The following is a 27,063-nucleotide window of genomic DNA, read 5'->3' on the forward strand; positions in this document are numbered from 1 at the left end:
GAAAAAAATTGAACTTAGAAAGCAACTCGGGACAAAAATATGATGACTAAATAAATTACACAAAAAGTAGGATTGTGGCAAAGAGAATAAACTATCCAAGAATACTGACTCCAAATTCATGTAAATGAGTTGAAGAAATATCCCAAAATTCAGTCACCTTTTCTTAATTTTTGTAATGTTGCAACTCGTTTAAACAGCGTGTGGACAAATCGAAGGAGAGCGACAATTGGGCGTAATGCAGTTATCAGAGCCCCTGCTCTGGTACATATTAAGGGTGCTCGACAACGAGGCATCTTTGGCCGTATTCACCAGTATGGGAGGTGTAAAAGTGCTGTGCAACAATTTGGTAAAAGCGAGCAGCAGCAGTAGCGGCAGTAATTCAGCATCACCTGGCGTGATCGCACTTGTCATGCAGCATCTTTCAAACTCGCCACATTTTGCCCATGTCGCCGCGAGCAATAAAAAGTCACCTAACTCTCTGGAATCTTATGAGGATGGATTACTAAATTTTGCACCACTCGGAACGATATCTTGGTCAAATCCTACTGCCCAACCTGCCGATGTTCTAATTCAGAGTGCTGCTCCGCACAAAAGAGCCAGAACAGCTGCATGGTCCTATCATTTTTATCCTGACGAAGCTTGGGTCGATTTGACTGTCACATTACCTTGTGCGATTCTGCTCAGAGAAGTTGAGCTGCAACCTCATCTCACAGCACTGGCCAGTGAGTGTTTAACCCTTTGAGTCACCCATCATTGTGCCGAGTCCCCTTTTATAACAAGACCAGCTGCCCGTTGCAGCTTCGCCCGCATCCAAATTTAATATGATAAAATGAAAATTCTATTCAGATAAAAAAATCTTGCTTACAGTTAAGAATATTTGAATGAAGGTTGATAATAACTGACTCAATCTAGAACCAAATCTAACCTAACCTCTATGTTTAAGAGCTGAGTCGGCGTTTGCTTAAGTATATAATCCCGTTCTGATTTGGCTTACAAATATCGTTACTTCTCCAAAACTCCATCTGGTTGTAATGAAATATATCTGTTCAAACCTGAACAGACGTGGCCATCCCCCGGACACTGGCGGCTATCCTACTATGAAAATATCGTCACGTAATGTCGCCAGCGTAGTCGCTCATGCATACCTATTGGGCATTCCACGTCAAACCAACCCCTTATTCGCCTGATCCTCTGGGATTTCGATGATTAATAGATGTTTTGGTTCGTTCAGGTCAAAAATGAAACCTCTAATTTTTCAACATTTTTCTGCCATTATGGAAAAGTGTGGCAACCCAAAATGAAGATGGACATTTTGAAAATTGATGAAACTTTTTTGCGAAATCAAGGACTCAAAAACACATCTTTTCATCATGATTCGAAAATGGGCTGAAAATGGTAAGAAAAATTTTTTTTTTTTAATCTGTTGCTTCTGAAAAAAATATTTTTTCCTAATTTTAAACGGTGGTTCTGCATAGTAAAAAATAAATTATAAAGAAACGTTGCCTTGGTGAAATTAGATTTTCGTTTTAATTCAAGAGTAAAACTGTGAAAACGATATTCTATTCGAAGAAAAATAGGAAAAACTCAATCAAGATGCTTCAATATGCAATGATGCATCAATGAAATACATTAGTTATTCAGAGAAATGACGTAATTGTTATCATATTTCAATATTCTATGTTTGTTTATTTCAAAGAAAACTAGTGAATAATACAGATATCTTTGACGTAAGTCATTAGGCATTGTCAAATTGATTTTTTTCATATTTAAGACAGCAAAGGAGCTTTATGATTGGGCTAAAAATCTTGCGAATATTGCTGTTCAATATTCAAATGGTGAATTTTATAACAATGAGTTACCAACGATTGAAAAACTTTTTTAAATATTAGTAAAGAAAAAAATTGCAACAAGCACAATGCCTTATCCCCAAAGTAGGTGGTACCGTAGTTGTTAAACAATATTTGTCTTCCTCTTCGAGTAAAATATATCGAATCCTTTCACAATAAAAATAATCAATATAAGTGTGTTTTATTGAATTAAAACTATATAACAGGTTATTCTTAGGTATATTATTCACTCGTTTTCTTTGAAATAAACAATTCTATGATAAGAATATTGAAATATAATAACAATTACGTCATTTTCTTGCTTAACTAATACATTTTAGTGAAGGTTCCTGTTGATTGAGCATCGTTTTCGTCGTTTTACACTTCAGCCAAAAAGAAAATCTAATTTTACCAAGACGAAGTTTCATTTTATTTAATTTTCTACCATGAAGAACCACCATTTAAAATTAGTGAATTTTTTTTTTTCAATGTACAAAAATTAAAAAAAACAAAAGTTTTCAGCATTTTCATCTCATTTTCGAATCACGACGAAAAGATGTGTTTTCGAGGTTTGGATGTTTCCTAAAAAATGTCATCGATTTTCAAAATGTCCATCTTCATTTTTGTCACACTTTTTCATAATGGCGGAAAATTTTTAAAAAAATTGAGGTTTCATTTTTGACCCAAACCAACCCAAAATCCATTAGTTTTCAAAATCCCAGAGGGTCAGGCTAATGAAGGGTTGGTTTGACGTGGAATGCCCCCTATACATCTACGTGGCTTGACTACCAGCGCCATTAACGGCTGGCGACATTTCAACGACCACCAGAATTACTTTGTGTGAGGGGGGTGGTTGTACCTACTCGGAGAAAAAAAAAAAAAATCAAAATCGGTTCAATCGTTCTGGAAACTGTGAAATACGGTCATTTGTTGTAAAGACTCGCGCGCCACCTATTGTAAAATGGTTGTACTAATTCATAAACCTTCGCAATGCTAAAGGAACGCATACGGGACTAACAAGGAAACATCCATTTCTAAAATTCAGAAATTTTCGTGGATGAATGGTACAGCAATGTTTACGGGGTAAACAGACAGACAGACATTGGTTTTTTTAAAAATACATATATTATATCGTATATGATAGTATTCTAAGGTTTTTGGGGTCACTAGTTACGAATCTGAATTCAAAGTTCAAACATTGAAGATGGCGGATGAAAATTTCAAATTTTATCGAAATCAGTAGAAAAACTATGCGGGGGTTTTCGAGGCCGCTGTTTGGATTCGCTCCACTGAATTTTTTTAATCTGATTTGAGATTCGTAATCAGCAACCCAAAAACCCCTGAAAGAGTTTTTTCTCCTGATTCCATCTAATTTGAAATTTCCTTTCGCCATCTTGGATTTTTAAACTCTGATTACAGATTCGTAATCAGCCACCTCAAAAACTCATAATTTATGCAAAACATGTACAGTGAAACCTCTCAATAGCGGACATCTTCGGGACTAAAAATATTGTCCGTTATTGAGGAGTGTCCGCTATTCTGAACAATATTAACGTGTAAATTGTGTTTGTGGAGAGGTTAGACTGTCCGTTGTGAACAGGAATCCGTTGTGGGAGCTGTTCGTTTATAGAAGTTTCACTGTATATGTGTACACTGGTGACTTTCTCGAAAATGAATTATTCCTTCAATTTTAACGATTCTTTTTTTAATCAATTTGCTTCTAACACTATGACTCAAACAGTTAATAAAATTTATCTGTCATCATTGACTTGCGTATTTCACATAGAATCGAATTGTAGTACCTAGAAATTTTTTTACCATTATTTTTCCGAATTTAAGATCCGTTTAGTTGCTACGTGAGCAAGGATACGTGGGCGACAAGATGTCTAGTGCCACGGAATTTCTATAAGACTGGGAAATTTAACGCAATTTGAAAAAGTAGAATTCTTTACATTTTTTCTATTAATATCGCTTAAAAGCTAAATTCTTGTCAATATGTCATGCACCTATAGAATGGAAGTAATTTCGAAAAAATTATATTGCTAATTAAACTTGAGCTTTTGTCAATTTGATGAGGAATGTAAAATTTTTCGAATTAAATCGATGACTAGGTATAATTTTCTTTCACTCAAAAACATTTACGACATTGTATTTTCTACTCTAGTCAAATTAAATTAAGTTTGATAAACATGGATTATTTCAACTTACAATAAATATACTATGCGTATAATTCAATGAATTTGGATCAGAAAAATGCCATTGTTTTTTTGAGCAGAGTTAAAATATGCTATGAACCGGAAAAAGTCAGGGAATTGGATCGCCAATTGACGCTAGACACCCTGAATCTGCCTCTCTAAGTTTCCTTTATTCTACCTGCCCCAGCAACGACTGAAACTTTTAATCAAATATTTCACAGCTTGCCCATCTGCGGTCGCTTTGGAAATATCGAGGGAAGGAAATTCAACTTTAACTCCTGTGTGTCCACCAATGCCTACAGCTGGGCTGACATTCATAAGATTAACCTTATCGCAACCAGAAGTGGCAACAGCGGTCTTGGTGAGACTCTACAAGCCGCGAGATTCTACCAACATTGGATTGAGTCAGATACGATTATTGGGAACAACTGCTTTTGGTGAAGTAAAAACAACCACTGAGGCCATAGACGAGGAACAGCTAACAAAAACTAGGTAAATTGTCAAAACAACGTTGTCCTATGTTCATTTTTCTGATTAATAGTGAACTTATTAATACGGTAGGCATGTGGCTGGAAAACCTGGGAATCCGGGAAATGTCAAGGAATTTTATATTTGTTATGATGAATATTAGCAAATGCCGTTCTTCGTGGGAAATTTCGCAATATATGATGTTCAATGCGATTTATGAATTTACAAACTAGTACTAGTCATTTTAACTCATTTTTCATCATCTTTAACGCTCGTTATACTCGCTCGATTGTCAATGTTCATTACTAAGAAGACGATGATAGAATTAACAACGATATATAAATATATCCTACAGATCAAAACTTTATGTTCATCAGTACTTACAACTCTCTGTTTTTAAGTACTGAACCATTCAATTACGACGTGTTTGAAAACATATCAAAAGTGTAGCACAATTCGATACATAGAAGTGAAAGAAATTAGGGAAAAAGCGTTATTTTGGTCAGGGAAAGCGAAAAAAGCCAAAATCCAAATTAAGTGTTCAAACTGGTGTAACGATTGATTGTGTCATGTTTACTCAAAAATGAAATAATCCTCTTACAGCTTAGGCTGGCTTCGACTAGTACATCAGTGCCTCTCAGTCAGCATGTCGAACAGCAGTTTAGCAGAGAATGTACTAAACTCAGCAGCGTCGGTCGAAGGATTAATGGAGGCCTGCTGTAATCTGCTGCTACTTCCAGCTCCGTCTCTGTTCACTCCCAATTTAGAAAGAGTTCTTCTACAGTTGGGTCTTCACTCCCGAGATCTCGGCTTACGCCTAATCAATTTCTTACTGAATAACAGATCGACTGTCCTACTTCAAGGTAATAATATTATCTCTGATATATTACGATAAATCAACTGCATCCTCTTTTATTCTAGTAAAATCGGTATCATTAAAGTAACAGTTCATTATTGTTTGCATTACACGAAAATCTGATACAGGTAACTATTTAATATAATTATAGTCATCATTACTAAATTTTACTGGCTATCGCAATATTAAGTCTGTTTGGTAGGCTACATTTTCTCAGTTAATTCAAGTCTTAAGATCAATTTATCGTCGTACTAACATGAAATAATCGCAACAGTTACAAGAAAATATACTAACAGAGAATATAAACAAATGTGAATAGTAACGCAGACCAAATTTTCTGGTAACAGCTGCAAAAGTAATTGTCATGTTGTACTCATAACGATATTTTTTGGGTGTATAGTAAAAAAATGTAATACATAAAGGCTGCATATTAATCGCAACTTTAAAATTACTCTCTATATTACACAAACTTGAACCGCTGACTATACTTTAACATTATACTCCAAATCATAAATTTACCGAATATCGTTGATATTTATACCCATGAAAGATTTTTATTTTTGCCGATCTGTAGCAGCTGGAAATCAACAAATATCAACGGTTCAATTGGTAGTGGAATTATTGCAACAACTGTGCTGTGTCCAAGATGAGGGAACCGAAGCAAGAATTTTGGCAGTGCTTTCTTGGCTCTACAATTCGGCGACCAACGCGGTCACAAGGTTCAACACCAGTGCTAACCCAGCCTCACCATCAGCCGTATATGTTCATTCTATTTCTGCTATCATATGGAAAGCTCACAAACGAAACGATCTCAATTATGATCTGCAAAGTTTGTTGACTAACGAGTTATTCAAGTAAGAATTTTTTATTCATTCGTTGTCGAATATCAGTTATAACACTTTTTGTTACCAACTAAATGTGGCGGCTATAAGCAGGGTGGCCACCCGTAGGGAAAACCGGGAAAACCGGGAAATGTCAGGGAATTTTGTATGTCAGGGAAAAGTCAGGGAAATTTCAGGAAATTTTTTGGTTGGTCAGGGACTTTTTACAGAACTCACGGATTTCAAAAGCTTTGTCCATAAAATTGAGATGCTATCACCGCATCGTCACAATTTTTCTTCTCTTCCTATCGACGATTATAAGCTTAGTTGCTGATTGTCACATGAATTCAGTAATACGAGCAGACATCGGTTTGATTTATCTATGGCCATCACTGCGTGTGGAGACGCAAGTTCACCGACGCCTAATAGTCTAGAAAAAACGAAGCCTCAGATTTTTGGCAATAACTCAAAAAGTAAAAGCGCTAGCGAAAATTTTAAAAAGATTCTTAAAGAGGAGGAAATTTCCAACAAAAAAGTACAAGCACCCGGAATTCCATCTTCAGTATCAGTAATTTTAATTGAACGCTGAACATAGGGCTGTGCGCAACTGTTACGGCGTAGACGCGCCGCGTCTAGACAGTACATCGCCTAAAATAATTGTTTTGCTGTATTAAATATCAATTTAAAAATTTGGATAAATTGTGGTGTATTCTTAACGCTTGAAAGAAAAATGTCCCGTTGGAAAAAAATTTTTAAGTATATTTTTCAAAAAGTAACACATTCGTTAATTAGTCATAATTCTTCGAACCTCGATTTTCATTGCAAACAGCATAAATGTTCAAATAATAGCTCTAAAAATATTTCGCTTCTTGGAGCCCCTTCTTAAATATATACTTAACAAGACCAAGCAAATGGAAATTTTCATTTTTTGTCAACTTTCAAAAATCATAATGAACGGAATGAACAACTTTTAAAAACTTTTATAACTTTAATATATTTGGCCATACTTTACCTAGGTTACTATAGTTTTTAGTGATTTCTGCACAAATTGTGCATCACAATGTTAGGGAAAAATAATGATTTTAGTCAGGGAAAACCGGGAAATGTCAGGGAATTCCGTGAGCGGAATGGCCACCCTGATAAGTCATTTTTAGGATAATCAAAAGCTGATATGATTACATTAAGATCCAACGTTACTCGTTTCTTTTTGCAATACATATAAGCGATTTTCATGGGCTAAATTCAAGGTTATTTGAGTTTAGTTACAGGTGAATTTATACTTTAACAGCTCGTGCTGTCATTTTGTTTCACGTGAAATAACATTTCATTTCGAACTAGCTTTGAAGATTAGTTTAGTCCGCAAATAAAGTTTCAAGTGTGTCAAACAGCTGCCATTTTGATTTTTCACTCAAGTTTAAATCTACCTGACGAATACCGTAAATAAAGAACGACTTCCTCGATTATGCGCCAAATATTTTTCTCAAAGAATTAGTATTTTTTATTTTCATATTATATTTGATAAAGACCTTTTAATTTCTGTTAATTTAATCCTCTATCTATTTTTCAGTGCCCTATACGAATGGAGCTTGACACTCGGAACATATTCAGCATTAAAACAAGCGATCGACGCCGCGATTTGCGCTCTCTGCTATGTGAGACCGACGCTGTTCCCGCTCTTGCTTCAGAGAGTCAGGATATTGGTTCCCAATCTAGCCACAGATCATTCTGCTTCTATATCTGACGATCGCAAGGAAAGCGAAGGGCAAACTGACGACAGGAAGAGTGAAAACGACGCCGAAGAGTGGTACTGCAGATTGGTATTACCTGATTGCAAAAGGCTGCACCTTACCGAAGGCCAGCTACTCACTGTTGCTGCGGCTGCTCGATCACCGCAGGTTACTCAGCAGCTCATAGACTCAGGTCTTCCAGCTCTTCTGACTGCCTCCATAGCAGGTAAGCAAAGGCATTCGAGTTTACAATGAGTAAATATTTTCGTAATCTTAAGTTCGTAACGATAGTATCAAGAAATGTAAACGTTGAAAATTCAGTTAATTTGTTTAGAAATACATTTTACTTCAGTAGCCGAATTGTTTGCCTGGATATTTGTTACGTCAACAGAGTATATAACTGGAAATTCATGATCTTTGAGAAAGATATAGAACGATAATGATTAATGATCAATATATTATCTTATAAGTGGAATAATTTTTATCTTATTAATGCTACACTATAATGCTTAAAATTTAAAATGTGTCAGATATTCACCAACTTATGTCATACTTTGGAGACGAGTATTACAGATCAGTTGTTCGGTTATAATTAGAAGTATTTTTTAAAAATTATTATTATATGTCAAACATTTAACTGTCTTAACGTCATTCGTTTGAAATTATTACAGAATTCTGTACCATGGAAAACCAGAAACAAGGACTAGCTCCTGATGTAAGATATTGTACAGGCATTATGGGTAATCAAAGCTTGACGGACAATGACAAAGCTGGCGAATCATCCCATCAAACCAATAACAATTCAGGTAAGATAAATACTGTTATGATAAAATTACATCGAAGGTAAAAAAATATTTTTTGCCTTTGAGGAAATTACTCAATCTATCTGTATCTAAGTTCAAAGTCTTGTAATATAAATAAGAATGCTTATGTAGTTGAACTAATTTTTAAAGATCTTGATTATTAATTGCTGTTTTATTTCGATATTATCGATATTTATCACTTTATGCATATTTCTGAAATGATTCTGTGCATTTTTAAGTAAACAACAACAAACGCTAATTCGTTTCACGTGATTTCAGACGGATTGTGTATGACAGAACCCGAGAGTATATCAATGGTATTGGAGTTTTTGTCACTCCTTTGTTCAGAGGGTAGAATGCGCGATTGGTTGGGACGAGAGGGTAGAAATTTTTGGCTACCGCTTTTGTCACTACTCAGTAATCGTCCGATTCAAAATCCTTCCATCTGTTTGTCCAGGTTTGTACAGTCAGATAATAAGTCGTGCGAAATAGTATGATCAATGATGGGTAACGATTCTCAATAATTTTTGTGTTTCTCTTCAGCTATTGAAAATTAATTTTTTTTTTTTCCTTTTGTTCCAAAACTAATATTTAAATATGGCAGTCAATTGTTTAGCTGCTACTTCGATGATTGATTTCTTGTAGTTGTAGTATTTCACAGGTTATTTTTTAGCATCCTATTTGCAGGTGTTCGGAAACCAATGTCTCTTATTCTGGCTTGGAAAGTGCTATGATCAAGTTCCTATCTCGATGCTGTTGGTGTCACCCGGTGAATCAGAAACTACTCGCTGAGGTGTTAACTGATGTTATTTTACAGCAAAGAACACCGCCAAGTAAGTTTCTGTCACACTAAATCGCCACCAACTGCTCTAAATATCTACTTCAATACACCAGTTCATAAGAATCGTCGCTTGTCGATCGAACAAAATAATGATATATACGGAAAACTTCCAACTATTGAACCAACAATTTACTCTGTTCTATGCATTTAATGTTGTCAATTTTACAGGCATGAGATATTTGCATGGAATATCAGGATTTACACGCCGATTGATTCTTCAATTACTGTTGGAGGGCGAAAAAGTTTCGGTCGCTATTAGTTCCGAAGTACCGATGAAGGTCGCCATGACTGATGCTAAGCACAACATGCCGTCTATGCCTCCACACCCGGCGCACCCACTCGGTCATTATCATCAGCTGCTTTATCTTCCTACTCGAGCAACTGTAGCTGATATTTTACAGCAAGTATCGGGTAAGAACTGATTTTTATTTCGTTCAAAGAACACACAATATTGTGAATTTGGATGTTCGTTTAATTCTTTTTATTTTTCCTTTAGTTGTCTGTCATGTTTAGACAGTTGAAAAAGTTGGTGAAGTTTGGAAATTGGTACCTCAATAGACGTTTATTCAATTTTACTAGGGTTTGTTTTATTTAAAAGGTTGTAGATGTTTACACATATTTTTGGGTGTCGTTGAAATCGATCAATGAGAAGCATTGTTAACGATAATGTCAACCATTTTGCTCTATGTCATGTGTTGCGGTGCCTTCGATATCTTGAAAACGGCTCAACCGATTTACTTCGAATTTTGAGACGATATTCTTGGATAGTTTATGCTCTTTGCCTTCAACGGAATTTCTTTTTACGTTATTTGGTAACAAAATGGCAGTCGTTTGTAGCTTAAATCCAAATCTTCGTGCAAAATTTATTACTGTTTTCAGTCAGTGAACATAGAAAATATGATAATTTTCAAAAAACGAAACCTTGGAATTTAACCAAAGAGGTTAAATTGTCCAAAAATACTGTATCCAAATTTTAAGTAAATTGATTGTGCCATTTTTCGGAGATCGTGAAAACCACGAAATATGTCAACGAACGAAATGTTCGACGTTGTTCAATTAGAAATAATAACACTTCCCGTTGATTGATTCTAACGAACAAAAATATATTCACAAAGCTGGATATACATACCTACTCTTGCATAAAACAAATCCGAATCGAATCGGATAATTAACTGTCAAGATATTTTTTCTTGAAATGTACTTACTTTTACAGCCGTCTAATCGTATACATACATTACTAATATGTGATTACATTTGGATAACTTGATTGAATCAGGAACTTGGCTCCCTTCGATGCTTCCGTCATCTTGCAAGGGAACTGAAACCAACGCATCTGGCACAAGTCGTACGCGTGAATTATGGGAATCTGGACTAGCTTTAGTTGCAGATTCGCTCAGCGTTGCTGCTGGAAATACAGCCAAAGATAAACGAGCCAAAGAAGTATCGAACAGAACCCAGACGCGCGGTCCTATCCTGAGAATTCGATCAAAGCCTGGTATAACTTTTTGCTGTTACTATATCTTCACAGTTGTTTATTTGCAATTTCCCATGCTCTTTGCTGATGTGTATTTTTCTTTCTCATTTTTCATCATATTCAGATGATGAATTGAATATCGAATTTTACAAATTTTGCATGCATTTCTCACACACATCCTCCATGCATTTTGATTATCTACAGACGGAACTACGATGGCGGGAAAAAGTTCTTCTAACAGCCTTCATGGAGGTTCGCCAAACACTGCGAACCAACAGTTTTTAACTCACATATCTCATCCAGACGTGCCGTTGCCGCCGCAACTTACCGTTGCTCAATTGTTGGCAATAGCAGGAGATAGTGGGACATCTCTCTCCGAGCCTTGTCTTTACCTATCCTTACGCCAATGCACTAAAGAATCTAAAGGTACAGTGACAAAACCATTTTCAATGTTTTCTAATCATTAAAGAGTGTTAAATGTACCTCAATGATTGAAGTTACCAACTATAACGTAACTAGGCATTTCTAGCAAAATTCGTTATTTTGCAACAAGGGAGGTTCTAGTCCAGAGGCCCGAAAATGTGCGTAATTTCATGATTTTTTTTTTTGAGAGTACATACGTATTTCTTTAAAAAAAATTTTGTGGCATTTATTTGTCTATATTTTAAAAAGTTTACAAAATTTTTTCGAGTAAAAATAATACAAAATGGCAGCTCCAGCCCTCACTGACGACGGTCGTGCGCGGCGGTGGACAGTGTGCGCGGGGCACTCTACAGCCCTGCCAAGTGATCCGAAACGAAAAAACCAAAAAAAATCTTAAAGTAGATGAAATTTGGGAGGCCTTATGAATTTCCGATTTTTAAAAAACCCTTTTTAGAAAAAATGGGGACTCTTTGAAAAAAAAAACACCTTTTTTGCCTCTTTTTATTTGTTTTAACGTCAAAAAAAAAATACTAAACATTTTTTTTTGACAAAAAACGCTTCCTACAGGCCCCCTAAATTGAATAAGCTTTAATTTGAGCCGCCAAACGTCGAAATCGTTGTAGTCGTTGAAGCGGAATCGCGCCCCGCGCGCAAAAAAAGGTGTTTTGAGAAAAACGCGTTTAAAGTTTGACGAAGAAAAAATCGTATATAATTATTTTTTTTTTGACACTTACATCTAATCAGCTATTCCCGCACCATACAGGATTCCTTCCTCATCTTCTAAAAGCATGTTTTGCTGAACTTTGGTACTGATTTTGTCAATTCTGGCCTTTTTCGCCAACACTGATAGATTCGCCTCCGCTGATGTGATGCGTTTATCGTCCGTCTTCGCAGCAAAGTTTTTACTATTTATTCCTGTGACGAGCCCCAATGTCTGCATGGTTTTTAATATTTTTAAGACTTTAAGGATGAAAATAAAGCAATACAAAAAAAATAAGTTTTTTTGGTCGATTTTGACTAGAACCTCCCCTTAAGGATTGTCTGAAATTCATTGTATACCGTGACAAAGCAAGGGTTACTCGTATTTTGTACAATTATTTCCATCAGAGTTATTCCAAAATTGCAGAATAATGTTTTATTCAATTTATCATCATGTTAACACTACTAACTCCTAAAAACGGATAGGCGTGAAATGATTTTTTAGATTAGCGAATATATGCGGTTGGTTCAATTTGCGGTAATTCTTGTTGATAAAGTAATTTATAATTTAGCTATCGAACTGAATTAGCAACAATTATTTAATTAATTACTCACAATGAATTGACTACTGAAAAGAAAAATATAGGACATCTGGTCCAGTGACTTTGTAGATGTCTTCCAAAGAAAATGAGCTTGTAGAGTGAAATCGACCATGAATCTCCCCGAATTTTATTAATTTCGAAGTGATTTAAACCGAAGTATCAACACCAATCCATTGTTCACAATTCTAGTATTTCTTATTTTTGTATTTTTGCAGAGATCCTTGCAGCTCACAAATGTAACAATTTGATAAATACTGAATGTACGACAATCTCACAATAGAAAACATCAACAATAATATTATTATCATCACTGTTTTCAGAGGATATGACAAAGCAAAGTGACAACGATCTACTTGAGCATCGCAGTGCCGAAAGTTCGCTGGGCGTTTTTAGCTTGACAGGTGGTCTGGCAGTTCTGGCGACGCATCTGCCTCTCGTCTATCCAGACTCTGGTAGATCAGCGCCGTTCACAGAAAAATCGCCATCGCCGGAACAGCCGGACGCAGACTGGGTAAAAGTGGAAGCGAGCGACGATATCTACGAGGACTTGGAAGGTGTGAGCTCTGGCTCACCAAGAGCGCCTCCCCCCACACCTCACATCCCACCTCATTCGCTGGCTGCCTTTGGCCTCTTCCTCCGGCTTCCAGGCTACGCTGAAGTTCTCCTCAGGGATCGAAAACGAGCCCAATGTCTGCTCCGATTGGCTCTCGGCGTTCTGGATGACGGCGACGGCGGCGACGTTCTCGCCTCTCCATTAGCGGCTTCGCTACCAACGCTTCCGTTCCAGGTGCTTAAACAACTCCTCGAAACTACGCCTCCGACAACGGACGACGGTCTCCTGCTGAGGCGGACTATGATCGACGTCGGCGCCGTTCACCTTCTGCTAAACTGCCTGGCGGTCTTTACGCATCAGACCGGGAGCGGCGAAGGTGTGGAGCAGAAAACTGGCCAGAGCAGTGGTCGGAGCGATGACAAGTCGCACTTGTATTGGGCGAAGGGGACCGGATTTGGAACTGGATCGACGCAGCAGTCTTGGAACGTTGAACAGGCTCTACTGAGGCAGCGATCGGAGGAGGAACACGTCACAGTATTGCTGCAGGTCATCGCGAGCTACGTCGGACCTGGAGGTCCTCCTCAGAGAGAACTGCCAGTTACGTTCGGCGAACTTTTGGCACGCTCGTGCCTCCTACCGGCGCTCTCCTCGTACCTGAGGAACGACTCGGTGCTTGACATGGCCAGGCACATTCCGCTCTACAGGGCAATACTACAGTTACTCAGGGCGATGGCGCTCTCCGCCCAGTTGGCTCCACTGCTATTGCCCAGGACGGGGAGGAGCAATGAGCCTTCGATTGTTTCGCTTTTGTCCAGTATGAAAGTCTGTGTCAATACTTACATGCATAAGATCAATCGGACCAAGAGTGGTAAGTCTAAGACAGCTTCCAAATACACGGACGATACCGAACAAGATGAGGGACTGGCCACGCTCATACCGGATATACAAGAAAGCGCTGCTATCGTGCAAAATGCTACCTCCAGGCTTGCAGGCATAACAGAGGAACTTGCTGGACCTAGTCCAATCGCCTCTGAACTGCCGTTGAGGTCCGTTGAACAACGGTATCTCGAAGTCATGAAGAATCTACAATTCGGTAAGCCTCGGATCATTGCTGTAAATTATTAATCAGTTTTGTGAATATGAATTTTGTTCGATTTTCTTTTGACTGTTTTGACAAGTTGGTTCGATGAATTCAGAATTTATTCGTGTACATAATCTGTAATGTTCATAGTACTAATAACTCGTATTAGTGAATTTTTTTGGGTGGGCGAATGGGCATTGTGTCGAGTAGAAAAGAATATGGTTAAATGTAAATCGAATATTAGAGTATGTCTGATTAATTAGTAGTTTTCGGATAATTGGAATATTTTTAATTATTTTAGCAATTCAGATAGTTGAATTATTCAAATTATTTGGCAATATCGAATTCTCCACTTTTTTTTCTTATTCCTCCTGTTTTGAAAGTACTTATTATTGGTCCAATGAAATGATGATTTTTTCACCAGGAAAATAAATGTAATATCTCAGAATTGATGAGAAAATTTCTAGTTCAAAAATGAATTAATTCTAACGGTTGCTAAATTTTAGAAATAGGTAGATGGAATTGTAAAGTAATAGTCAACACAGGGGCAAATAAAATGATCGTCAGCAATAATAATTTCTATCAATTGATTTCTATGAAAAAAATATGCAAATAAAGCTTAATGTACATACTTTAGAATAAAACAAAGCGCAATCGAATGAAACGATGCTTTTCAAGAAGCATATTCCGGAAAGTCACGTACTTTTCTATGTATTCTACCTCAATACAGCCAATTCAATTGTTGTTTATGCAATGATTATAACAATACTTTCAGATACCTACGAAATGATAACAGAAAACTCGGATGCCGGTGGCTACAAATTCGTTGTTTCTTATCACTTTGAGTCGAACATGAGAGCAGCCGGTGAACGAAGTCATCCGACTAGGGTAAAAAGGCTAGCCCAAGAAGCCGTCACTCTTTCTACTGCCCTACCTCTCTCATATAGCAGCAGTGTGTTCGTCAGATGCGATGCGGACAGGCTTGATGTCATGAAGGTACTTTGCGCCATTGCATGAATAACCAATAATTCGCAATAATCGATTATTTTACAAAATTATGTCTTGGGTAGATAATAATAAATGAAAAACAATTCTTTAGCACAAGAAAAGAAACATTTGTTCAGTTCAAAGAACGGTTCAAACTACAATCACGTGAAATCTTGTTATATAGGTATATAAAACTTAAAAATTCCTCCTGACTGTTATTTGATGGAGAAAAGTCAATTCGTACACAACTTCCATAATTTAGCCTGTAAATCGCTAGTCCTAAAAAACATTTGCAAACTTAGGATTAGAACGTGATCAACTATTGATTATAAATTTGCCAGCAATAAGTCAAACCTGATCTTCACTGTGTGCTAACTGGGGTGGATTAGGAAATCTTATCGAATAAATAGATATATCAATGAATTATCTAATGAATTTCGTGTATTAACAGCTACCTTATTTATAGGTGTTGATAACAGGACCTGCGGAAACTCCATACGCAAACGGATGTTTTGAGTTTGATGTATACTTTCCCCCAGAATATCCAAACAGTCCGATGATGATAAACTTGGAAACAACTGGTCGCCATACAGTTAGATTTAACCCTAACTTGTATAACGACGGCAAAGTATGCCTGAGTATATTAAACACGTGGCAGGGTCGACCAGAAGAGAAATGGAATGCCCATACTAGTAGTTTTCTTCAGGTAAATAAACTGTCATTTTCTCGTTGCGTGCAAGTATTAATTTCACACGAATTATAGAAAAAATTGTGTCAATATTCTCATAGGCTAAATTACATTCCTAAGTAGCTTAGTTATCGACACTTCAGTACAATTCGTTTCAAAATTGAAATCTAGTAAAATCGTTCAATTTGACTCTGCAACACCTCATTTTATTCAGACTTTCACTTTTTCAGCAGTTAATTCAATGTTGGGATTTTTTATTCATTGTAATTGATATCTGTGCAATGTTGCAAAATGTAATATTCAACGAAGCCAACATGATATAAAAAATAACATGTTTCGGTGAATGTATAGAGAATAATTTTTTGAGTAAAATGAGTCATTGTCAAGTGAAATCGAACTGACATAATGCATGTTCAACAATTTTGAAGGGATTCGAAAATAAGCATTAATATCTCTAATAGGTCACACCTCAGTAGAATGCTATAATGGTCACAAGGTGTGAAATTCACCCCAAACATAATACTTTTGTTTAAGAATTTAATAAAAATATCTAAGTATTGTTTAAATATTGTAAAACATAGCCAAAATTAAAGAAAGTACCAAAAATGTCGAAAAAGGCGTTTATTTCGTATGAAGAATGGCGCTAAGAGGCCCATTTCCACAACTAAGGGACTCTACGAAGTGTTTGAAAAATGTTAGGGGTGAAATTCACCCGCAGTGACCTATTAGGAATATCTAAGGTTTTTATCATAATTGTAATATTTTCTGTTTTCACATTTTCAAAGAGATCTCCGTATCTAATAAATATATTTATTTGATGAATATTTAATTTACGATTATCTCGTAGTAAGATTAATAAGAATGATCACTCTTTGACCGTTGAATCTTCATAACCATGTAACTTGAGAGATGGTCAAAATCTAACACGCTGAGCATAAATCACATAAAATCTAAGAATCGCAATTTTAATTTACATTTTTCTATTTTCGCAGGTTTTAGTCTCAATACAGTCGTTAATTCTAGTAGCAGAGCCATACTTCAATGAGCCAGGCTACGAGCGATCACGAGGAACATCTAGTGGAGCTCAATCTAGTCAAGAATATAACGCCAATATTTGTCAAGCTACTGCCAAATGGGCAATGCTTGAGCAAATACGGAACCCCTGCCCCTGTTTTAAGGAGGTTTGTTTTCTTCAGCAAGCTCTTTATTTCGCATCGTTATTTTTATCGTTAAAGTGGCATTTAACTTTTTTTCTCCATATGCATTAATTCATTCTTCCTCAGGTTATTCATACACATTTTTGGATCAAACGACACGAAATTGTCGCGCAACTCGAAGGGTGGATAAGAGACATGGAGCAACATGGAGCTGATCGCCGATCTGGTCGCACCATATCTCTCAACGCATTGGCACTAAAGGTACTAATTTGTGTGCCAAAAAAGCTACGAGCATTGATAATTAAATCGGATCTCATTCTAATAAATCCACTGCGATGTATCTAAAAGTTGATAGAAAATCGAGATAAAAAAAATCTTTTGTCTCACTTGAGATAAAAATTTCTATATTTTGCAAAATATCACTTAGAATCTATGATATTGTATATTTAACGTTCTGAAACTGTGTTATCCCATTCCGTTTTTTAAGGTGTATTAAGCAGAGTCCAATCACATACGATAAGAGGTTCTTTTTTCTTTTCTTCGCTGCCCTCAAAACTGATTTCTTGAGTTTTGATTAACCACAATTTGTGGGATTAATTTTGATTGTGAATTAAGACTTTTGAGTATTGAATCTGTTTTTTTTTTTTTTTTTCGCACCTTCAATTCTCCGATTAGAAAATTTCCTGTATTCTTTCCAGTAATATTGTTTTGCTCGAGAAGAAACTGAACTTCAGGTAACTAAAAAACACAAAAAAAAGAAACCAGAAATTTAATGAGGAATTTGAAATAAATTGTTATTGAACCGTACTTCAGATATAAAATAAATATTCCATGCACGGTGATTTTTCAGAGACATTATAGACTGCTCAGAGATGAGCTGAACAAATTACCAACGCCCGAAGGTTTGGAGGATCTTGTGGAACCGCTTCCATCGCCAGGTTCGCCTTTGGAACTTGTCGGCACACCCGGCAGTCCAAGCACACCGCCAACACCAACAACGACGCAGACATCGGTTACAAGCAATGCGGTAACACCGGTCAGCAACATCGAACAGGCAAACATCCTGATGCATCACGACATTGACACAGACGTTGAGATGGAGAAAATGGTTTCAAAAGTGTGTGAATAGAAAGGGCTGAACGATGATTTAACGGGGTATTATAAATTGTTGGACCTTTTGAAAAGTCTATCGTGTTACGTGTTATGAACAATAATAATGGGTTGATCCTATTCGGTCATGTCAGAGGGGAGAGATCGAAACTAGGTGGGGTTACGGCAAAAAAATTCCCGAGAATCGGGCTAAGGAAACGACGTACAGGTATAATTGAATCGATTAATGAACGTTGCGTGTCTGTATGTATGTAAGTATTTAATTGCTCTCACAAATTAGACACGTCGTCTTCTACTCCTTTCATTTTACCGCGTGTACTGTTCAAGTACAACAAATGTTACTTGATATTTATTATACATATTATGTTCCTCATCGACGTAGCTGTGTTTTACCTCCTCCTATCCCATTCCTCATACGTGAAATGCAACCTGACCTAATATCTAAGATATTGTTTTTCAGATAATTAAAACTGGTACGTTGTTGTGTAGTAAGCCACTTTACTTTTTCTTTTTTTTTTCCAAGAGAAAAAAAAGAACGAAATACATGAACCGATATCGTGGAGCAATAAATCGGAAAATATAAAAGAAATTTTATTCTCGAATCGATACTACTTTGAAATAAAGACTTAGGAATTATGTGTAATTGTAACTAATCAGTCTACCGTAATTTCGTATGAAATGATCCTTGAAAATATTTGAAAAAAAAAGAAAAAAAAAACAAGAGCAACATAAACTTCAAAGAATAAAGTTATTTCTGTTTTCAACTTTGTTTTAATATATTCAACACCCACAAGTTAGGTTTTTATCAATTCAAATATGGACGTCGCGATGTTGGTGAAAAAGTATGTAACATGAATATTGATACCCATTCTACATGAAACCGTTCTAGATTGACTATAGGATGTCTTAAAAATGTATGAATTGAATAATATACAGTTAAAAATTCATGTGGAATATTTAATCGCTAACCTCGTGGTGTATACTATCTATTATAGAATCTTGGTGATCGGTCAATTAAGTAAACGTATTTTTAGTTAACGTTTCGACCCGGATATGGGCCCTCCTCAGAACGATTTATTTTTTTAACTGTCAAGAACAACAAAAAGATACAAAATATCCTAGAAAATAGGCACCATCATTAACCTAGTTGACCGAGCTATCAAACTTGCTAGTACAGAGTTCCAGGAAAAAAACCTGTCGTTCATGTACAATATACTAAGATGGAATGATTACCCTCATGGCCTATTACACCAACATATTAATAAGAGACGCACCTACATCAACAACTTACCTGACAATAATATTGACTCTGCTCCCGCTGAAGATAACAATAGACCTGCTACGACATATATCCCCATCCCATATGTATCTGGTCTCTTTGAGTCACTTAACCGCCTATTCGCCAAACATAATGTCAAGTTTGTTGGAAAAAATTCAAAAGATTTACAACTAGTTTTTGATACAGGAAAAGACAAGATCCCCATGGGCAAACGATCTAATGTTGTGTATAAAATACCATGCAATGATTGCAATCAAGTTTACATAGGTCAAACTGGTCGACATCTCAACACCAGAATTAGGGAACACCAACGCAATGTACATGAGATTGAAGAACGTCACACAGCTCTAACGAAACATAGTATCGATAAACAACACACTTTTAATTACGACAACACAAACATCCTTTGTGAAGAACACAATTATTATAGAAGACTGTTACTAGAAATGTGCAACATTGTAGGTCACACCAATTCTGTTAATCTTAGACAAGATGTTGAACATTTAAGTAATATTTACAAACCTCTAATCTCCGCCCACACAACAAATATTGTTTAACCTTAACTACATACAAAAATAATTTTTTTGTCCCCATTACACAGTCCTTTCTACATAACTTTTCTCACAAAATATTTATTGTTTTTCTGTATAATTGTTTATAATAGGTTCACCTTCACTCTGGATTATATTTGTTTTCTCCCATCAGTCGTTATTCACCTGTTGACTCAATCGGTTCAACCAACAATTTTTCGTTAGACATGTGGAACTTAATTATAAAGAGCCTACCTCCACTTCTTTGACACTTGCGAATTAATTTTATTGCTAAAAAGACCTTCTTTAAAAACCTTTTAACACAATGACATACTGACTGTGAAGAAACATAGTTCTTTAATCTTTTTAATTAATGACTTCCAACTATTAACCCCCACATGTAAAATAACTTGAAGATTAACATTGACTACCGTCACTCAAAAGAACACTGTCTCCACCAATTGTAATTGTGAATTCGACTACATCTTAGTCCACTTACTTAATTAAAAAAAAAGGTAAATAACACTTAAAGACATTCTTATTTCAATTAATCAAAAGGTTCTTACTAATCAATAATATATAATAGCTCTAAGAGTATTACATCTACAATATTTAAGTCTGATTACTTCTAGTACTATTATTTATTTTATAAAAAATCTTTTTGTTGTTCTTGACAGTTAAAAAAATAAATCGTTCTGAGGAGGGCCCGTATCCGGGTCGAAACGTTAACTAAAAATACGTTTACTTAATTGACCGATCACCAAGATTCTATAATAGATTACATACGAGGTCGAGAATTCTTATTCATCACTCGTGGTGTATAGGTATATACATATATGTATAGATATTGTATACATTACGGTAGCTCTTAATTATCGGCCCTAAAAACAAATTTGACCTTGCCGATAGTAAGATCGGCACCAAATAAATATTTTCAGAGAACTGCAGAAGCGCAAGTCTTCACTTTGGTGCTTAATAGCATATTCTGTTTCATATCTTCACAGCATTCATTTTTAAGCTACTCGCATTATTTTTTAAGTCATTCTTCCGAAGTCCAGTAAACATTTTTGAGCCTAGAACGTATTTCTTGTTTGTAAAATCGTTCTAAAAGCAATAATGGAACTCGTCAATACATAAATCTTTTCGTTTTTTAATAAGGAAACGAATGGCGAATAGCACATTTAATTTCATTGCAGTTGATTTGTAGTATTAGCGTAAGTATTAATGCGGTAACGTCAATTTCTAGTTTATGCGAGCAGTTTGAAAGGTGGCTGGGGTCGTTTGCGACCCCGTACATGTGTTCCGGGGTTAAAAAATCCAAAACATCACACGAGTCTTACAGTTTTTCGAACTGGAAACCAACGATATTACCTATAACTTAGATTCATGTGAATATCACATTTTTCAATATGTGTCCTAGACTTGAGAAAAAAAATTCAAGACTTAATTCATTTGAAATTAATGTTGATGCAATAATGAACAGCAGACGTTTGTTTTGCGCTTGTGCAAAGGTCTGTTTATTTCTTCTTTTTTTTATATTTATTTGGAGCTGATCTGATGGGTGAATTTTTTTCCCAGCTCCTATGAAGGGCCGCCCTAATACATACATATCCAGTGTACATAATATGTAACGTATGTATGCATACAGACAAGCACCCGCATACAGATCAGTAAATTGAATGCGCGAATTGTGCTGTGCACTCGTGACTTATAAGTTTCCCGCTAGTACTGACTGATCTCAAAATAGCTTTGAGCGTGCTTACATAAGGAAGAATTCAAACTTGATTATTATTTTTTGTTATTAACTTCCATCGTATTCATAGAATTGATGCAGTATGGGTTCATATCTAACAAAACAAAATATATATTCAATCCATTGACAATACTAGTTTCATGCAATAATTGAATCTAAACAAAATTAATTGAGATTGGCAGAAATAATGTTGGCAAGCAAATGGATCAAGTCACCAATAGTGTAAACTTTTTTGTGATAGTTTTAAATTCGAATATCTGACACCAATTTTATTGAGATTCTGTGATCTTGTTGATTTTAGGGAAATATGCCATTTCGAGTAAAAGTCAGGGTAAAATCGACTTCTTAGCTTTTCAGGAAAATAACATTTCTCTGAAATCCTGAGATTTTCTTTGTTCATTGTGTACGTTAATTTCTAAATTATGGTTCGGATTTAATTGTGTTGAAATAGTTCTTTGGCATATTACGAATATCTGATTTGTTCTGAATAAACGTCAAATTTCGGCGCACTATGAGATTAAATGTAATAACGTCATGCAAAATAGTGATCGGGGTTGTGTTTTAACAAATGATCTAATGAATAGGAAAGATTACTTGATACTGTTTGCAGAATTTATTTCTGAAAGTCTCGGATTATCTCATCTTCCAGATCCAATATCAATTCTTCTTTATATTTATCTTTCTAATGTGTGAAATTTCCATATTTTTTTCCAGTCACTTTTATGGTAACCATAAACGTAAATGTGATATTTGAGCTACATTGCACAGGAAACCCTTCATACAATTTTACTAGACTTTTTACATGAGATTGCTAAACGAAACAAATCTCGACTGGCAGAGTAAATAGATCCCACTTAAAAAGTCTGATAATAAAAATGATACGATCGATTGGCATCATTGTTACAAAAACGAGTTATCAAATTATGCTTAATCAAAATACATTTCACTTTGGATTGCTAAGTACGAATTTTCGTCTAATGATTTTCTTCTAGTGGGAGGAGGAATCATATTATTAATGGAATAAAGATACTTCGAATTTACCTCAGACGAACTAAGAAATTTGTAAATTTTGAACAGTTCTATATTTATTCCGAATTCAAGGCTAGCGTATCTGATGTGCTAATTTGCAGTTTAATATGGGTATACATAACACCATTTCCGTAATGAATAATCGACTCAGGACTCCATCCAAGCTGTGTATTCTATCGGAGTTGGAGAGACCAATTGATTTGTAATTCAATCATGACTTGCATTTTATTATAAGTTTCTTTTACAAAATCAGTAAAGTGACGATGGCATTACAACGTCGACATCTCGGCTAATGATTGATCGTCACAACATGCTGACATTGAATTACTATAATGCTGATATCTAACTGTTTTAAGTTAAATTATCACTATTTTTCCAAATCTTCTATTTTGTAACATAAGCTCCGTTATTCGCACGATTTATACTGAGTACACAACTTAATTCGATGAATACGGAGCATTTAGTAAATGAAAAATAGCGCATAGTTTCGCCAACTGATAGAATTGGTTACATAAGAATATGGACGAATACAAGTATGTAATAGAAATGAGTAAATGAACAATCTATATTGCCATACATTTATACGTATTTGAACTTCATTATTTTCGTAATGTAATGATTATTCAAGAAATATCACAAATGTAAAGTGAATATATTAATGTACTTATTGAAATAATCCCATAGCATACGTTCACTCATCTGTATACATTGTATACGGTATGTTGTATATGCATAGTGATTCCAGACGAATCAAATTGTTTTTTTTTTGTTGTTTATAGAGATCAAAGAGATGGGGGTTTAATGATATTAACATAAAAGAAAATAACAATAAGTGATAAGAGATATTATTTTCAAATAATCTTTGATTTTGTAATTTTTGTATCATATGTTGTATCATTATTGAATGCCTGTAAAAATAACGTATCTACACAAGTACGTGAATAACGATTAGAAATACAAACTTGAATTCAGATAGAACAAAATCGTAATTATGTTTATTATTCATACTAGCTCAAAGTAGCCATGTATAGTGCCTAGCGAGTGAATGAGTTTAGCTAGCAGGATTTTTACCCAGGCTTATTATGTTATTAGAGAAGTCGATACAATAATGAATCAATTATTTTTGAACATTTTCCCCATCACAATTTTGATTCATTTGGATGACTGAGTCAGGAATATGTGACCGTTGAAGAATAGGTAGAGGAATGAATCGATTTTCTTATTATCTTTCCTATATTATCATCGTTCATACAAGGAAGGTATCCCATGTTGATCTCCGATTTGACTTCTTTTTTAATATTGTTACAAAGGGTGAAATCACCCGTTTTGCCCCCTTTTTAATGATCTAGTAGTCATCATAGATAAAAGACGTTTATAAACCTCTTATGTCTTTCAAAAGAATAAGGTTGCTGCGTCAACCAACATTATTGAAAAAACAGTCTTGTTTCAGACTTAAAACGAGAAACACATATTTCGCAATTAAAGCTTTTCCACAACATTTTATTCACGCTTTTGATTTTGACTTGATAATCAAACTCGCGGATCCATATTTATTTCCGTAACGTCAAAGAACGTTACATTGGTGTCAGAAGCGGGATCTTGAGTTTCTTTTTAATCGAGTCAATTCAGTGCGCAAACTTTAACTATGAGCAATAGTCGTATGACACGCTCTCGTCGAAGGGAAAGTGGCGGAGAAGAACCTTCCATCACGGAAAATCCGCGGGTTCCCGAGACAATCTCATCACCTTCCGTGGACCCTCTTCCAATTCCTCCGGCAGTCTCTCAGATTGATCTGCTGAAGATCATGTCCCAACAACAAGAAGCCGCTGAACGTCATCAACAGCAACTTCTTCAGCTGCTTCTTGATCAACAAGAGCAGCGAAAGCAAGAACTCGCCAATCAACGAGAACAGCAAAAAAGAGAACAAGAACAACGAGAACGGGAACTTGCCTCTCAGTTGGAGCAACGGAGGCTAGATAGAGAAGCTCAAGAGTGTTCCGAGACCAGTCTTCATGAACTGTTCCGAACGACTGTGGCAGCTCTTCAGGCTGTCCATCAGGTGAACGGCTCAGGAGAACCGGCTGTCACCCCTCGAGGTTCCAGAGTCGTTACTCCGCTTCCCTCTCCTGTTACCTCTCCTGTTCCCGTTCCCGCTGTTCAGGAGGTCCAACATCCAGGACGATTCCAGGATGTTCGTGACTCAAGGTTTGTGCCTTTTATTAGGGGGGTAGACGAATCCCTAATTTGTAGAACAAGAGTAAATAATGAGATTGGCTTTTCCGAGCCTCTGTCTCAGGTTCAGCCTCGATATTCTCATTTAAGTCAATTAAATAATTCGAGATTTCCTGGGGTTGCTTCTCAGATTGACGAGAAACCCTTTTATCCTTTAAAACCGCCAATTTTTGATGGAAAGATTCCATGGGCAGAGTATGAGCGTCAATTTAGTGCAATTGCAAAGCATAATCAGTGGGACTCCGCCATGAAGGCCCACAGCCTTGCCTCTTGTCTTCGGACGCCGGCTTTGAATGTTTTAACGGCATTGTCTGAGGAAGAAATTTCCGATTATGAAAAACTTAGCTCCGCGCTTAAATTAAGATACGGAAATGATCATCTGACAAAATTATACACAGCTCAATTACAGACCAGAAGACAAGGACGAGACGAAGACCTCGGGTCACTTAGCCAGGATATTGAACGGCTTTCTCGTGTAGCTTTGCCAGACCACGAGCCGTCTCGTAACTTATTAGCGACCCAAGCATTTTTAAACGCAATTAGTGATCCGGAAATCAAAATGGCCGTTGGGACATCGGGTCTCACTTCTCTGCGAGAGGCAACGGCCAAAGCCCTTGAGGTGGAGGCAATGCGAAAGCAATATTTTGGGATAAACAAGCTTCGTCGGATTGAGGTGTCCAAAAACACCTCAGAAAGATGAGGTTTCGAGCACTCGGAAGAGTCAAAGCCTCAAAATTACAGAAATAAAAATAATAACAAATATTATAATCGTGAAAATCGTGGTTTTCTTCAGAATCAGAGTAACAAACACGAAATTAGAGGCGCAGTTACGACAGATCAAACTGTAGTAACTTGTTTATTTTGTCATAAAATTGGACATGATGCCAATCATTGCTTTTTACTTAAAAGGAATAGTAGAGAAATGATACAAAACTCGCATTCAGATTCCTATAATTGGCGAAGAAGAGATATAGAGGTTGGGGAAGAAAATCCTCAATCCTCAAACTAACTCTTCGTCTGAGGCTGGTTTGAGGAACTAGTTTCAGACGTTTTTATATAAAATCATCATTGAGTTAACCTCTTTCTCTGAATTATTTTGGTTATGCGTGACAGGCATTCCCAACCTATTTTATTGCCTGTCAGGGAAATGAAGCTCGTCGAAGGTTAGGTAATTTTCGCGACTTCGAATCTCTTTTATTGAGGAAAAATTTTGATCTTCTCATTCGCTCGTCTGAGCTCAGAGTAGATTTGATTGTTTATTTGCGAGTTTCCCCAGAAACTTCTTTTGCTCGAGTTAGTTCTCGTTCTCGTGAGGAGGAATCGAGCATTTCTTTAGAGCTACTCAGAACTATTCATGAGGTTCCTGAAGATTGGCTAGTAAAACAAACCTTTTCTTATTTATCGGCTCCTGCCTTGGTTATTAATGCAGAAGCTACGGCCGATCAAGTTTTTAAAGATTTTTGTACTTCCTTGACATGCGGATAGCATATAGTTAACCTATACTTGCTTTATTAAGGGATACACTTAATTAAGTAAAAGACATAAAAAAAGAAATAATAAAATAGATTTTCTTTATTGAGAAAACATAAAGATTATGAGAGGTTATGTTTTAAAGTTCATTTTCTTGCAATCAATATTTTGCGTAGCTGGTCTCCATTTTGTAGGTTCGAGGCGGGGTGACGCTTGGACGAAGTCGGCTTTCGGTCGGCTTGATTTTCTGCGTCGAACCTAGCGTTTGCTTCAAGCGTTGCTCTATGAATAAGAGAGAATGATTTTAGGATGGTTTGCTCTTTCTCGGATCTTTCAAATTAGAATTGAATTATTTCCTTGGATTAATAAACTTTTCAAAGAGCTTACATTTGTTGCCATTAAGAAAGAGCCAGATTTCAGCGCAGCTCCAAAGACCATTGAGATCCCATTGTGCGAATC

General features: G+C 36.1%; 1 protein-coding gene across 6 annotated transcripts in view; it reads left to right on the plus strand.

The window, feature by feature from the left end:
- Nucleotides 1-19,075, plus strand: part of LOC107224321 (baculoviral IAP repeat-containing protein 6) — a 58,160-nt gene extending 39,085 nt beyond the window's left edge. For 4 of the 6 annotated variants that reach the window (XM_046742277.1, XM_046742278.1, XM_046742280.1 and 1 more), the window contains 17 exons: nt 198-722; nt 4,243-4,513; nt 5,093-5,352; nt 5,920-6,199; nt 7,734-8,119; nt 8,565-8,699; nt 8,976-9,153; nt 9,384-9,529; nt 9,706-9,948; nt 10,814-11,032; nt 11,216-11,437; nt 13,056-14,381; nt 15,145-15,365; nt 15,823-16,062; nt 17,037-17,225; nt 17,328-17,462; nt 18,052-19,075. In XM_046742277.1, the coding sequence (XP_046598233.1) occupies nt 198-722; nt 4,243-4,513; nt 5,093-5,352; nt 5,920-6,199; nt 7,734-8,119; nt 8,565-8,699; nt 8,976-9,153; nt 9,384-9,529; nt 9,706-9,948; nt 10,814-11,032; nt 11,216-11,437; nt 13,056-14,381; nt 15,145-15,365; nt 15,823-16,062; nt 17,037-17,225; nt 17,328-17,462; nt 18,052-18,330 (5,255 nt within the window). In that variant the 3' untranslated portion in view covers nt 18,331-19,075. Of the gene's footprint in view, nt 1-197; nt 723-4,242; nt 4,514-5,092; nt 5,353-5,919; nt 6,200-7,733; nt 8,120-8,564; nt 8,700-8,975; nt 9,154-9,383; nt 9,530-9,705; nt 9,949-10,813; nt 11,033-11,215; nt 11,438-12,284; nt 12,419-13,055; nt 14,382-15,144; nt 15,366-15,822; nt 16,063-17,036; nt 17,226-17,327; nt 17,463-18,051 lie in introns of those variants that run through there. The other 2 variants (XM_046742279.1, XM_046742281.1) reach the window with 2 other exon arrangements.
- Nucleotides 19,076-27,063: the final 7,988 nt, after the last annotated feature.

Source organism: Neodiprion lecontei, chromosome 5, assembly GCF_021901455.1.
Source record: "Neodiprion lecontei isolate iyNeoLeco1 chromosome 5, iyNeoLeco1.1, whole genome shotgun sequence".
In the NCBI taxonomy this organism is placed as follows: Eukaryota; Metazoa; Arthropoda; class Insecta; order Hymenoptera; family Diprionidae; genus Neodiprion; species Neodiprion lecontei.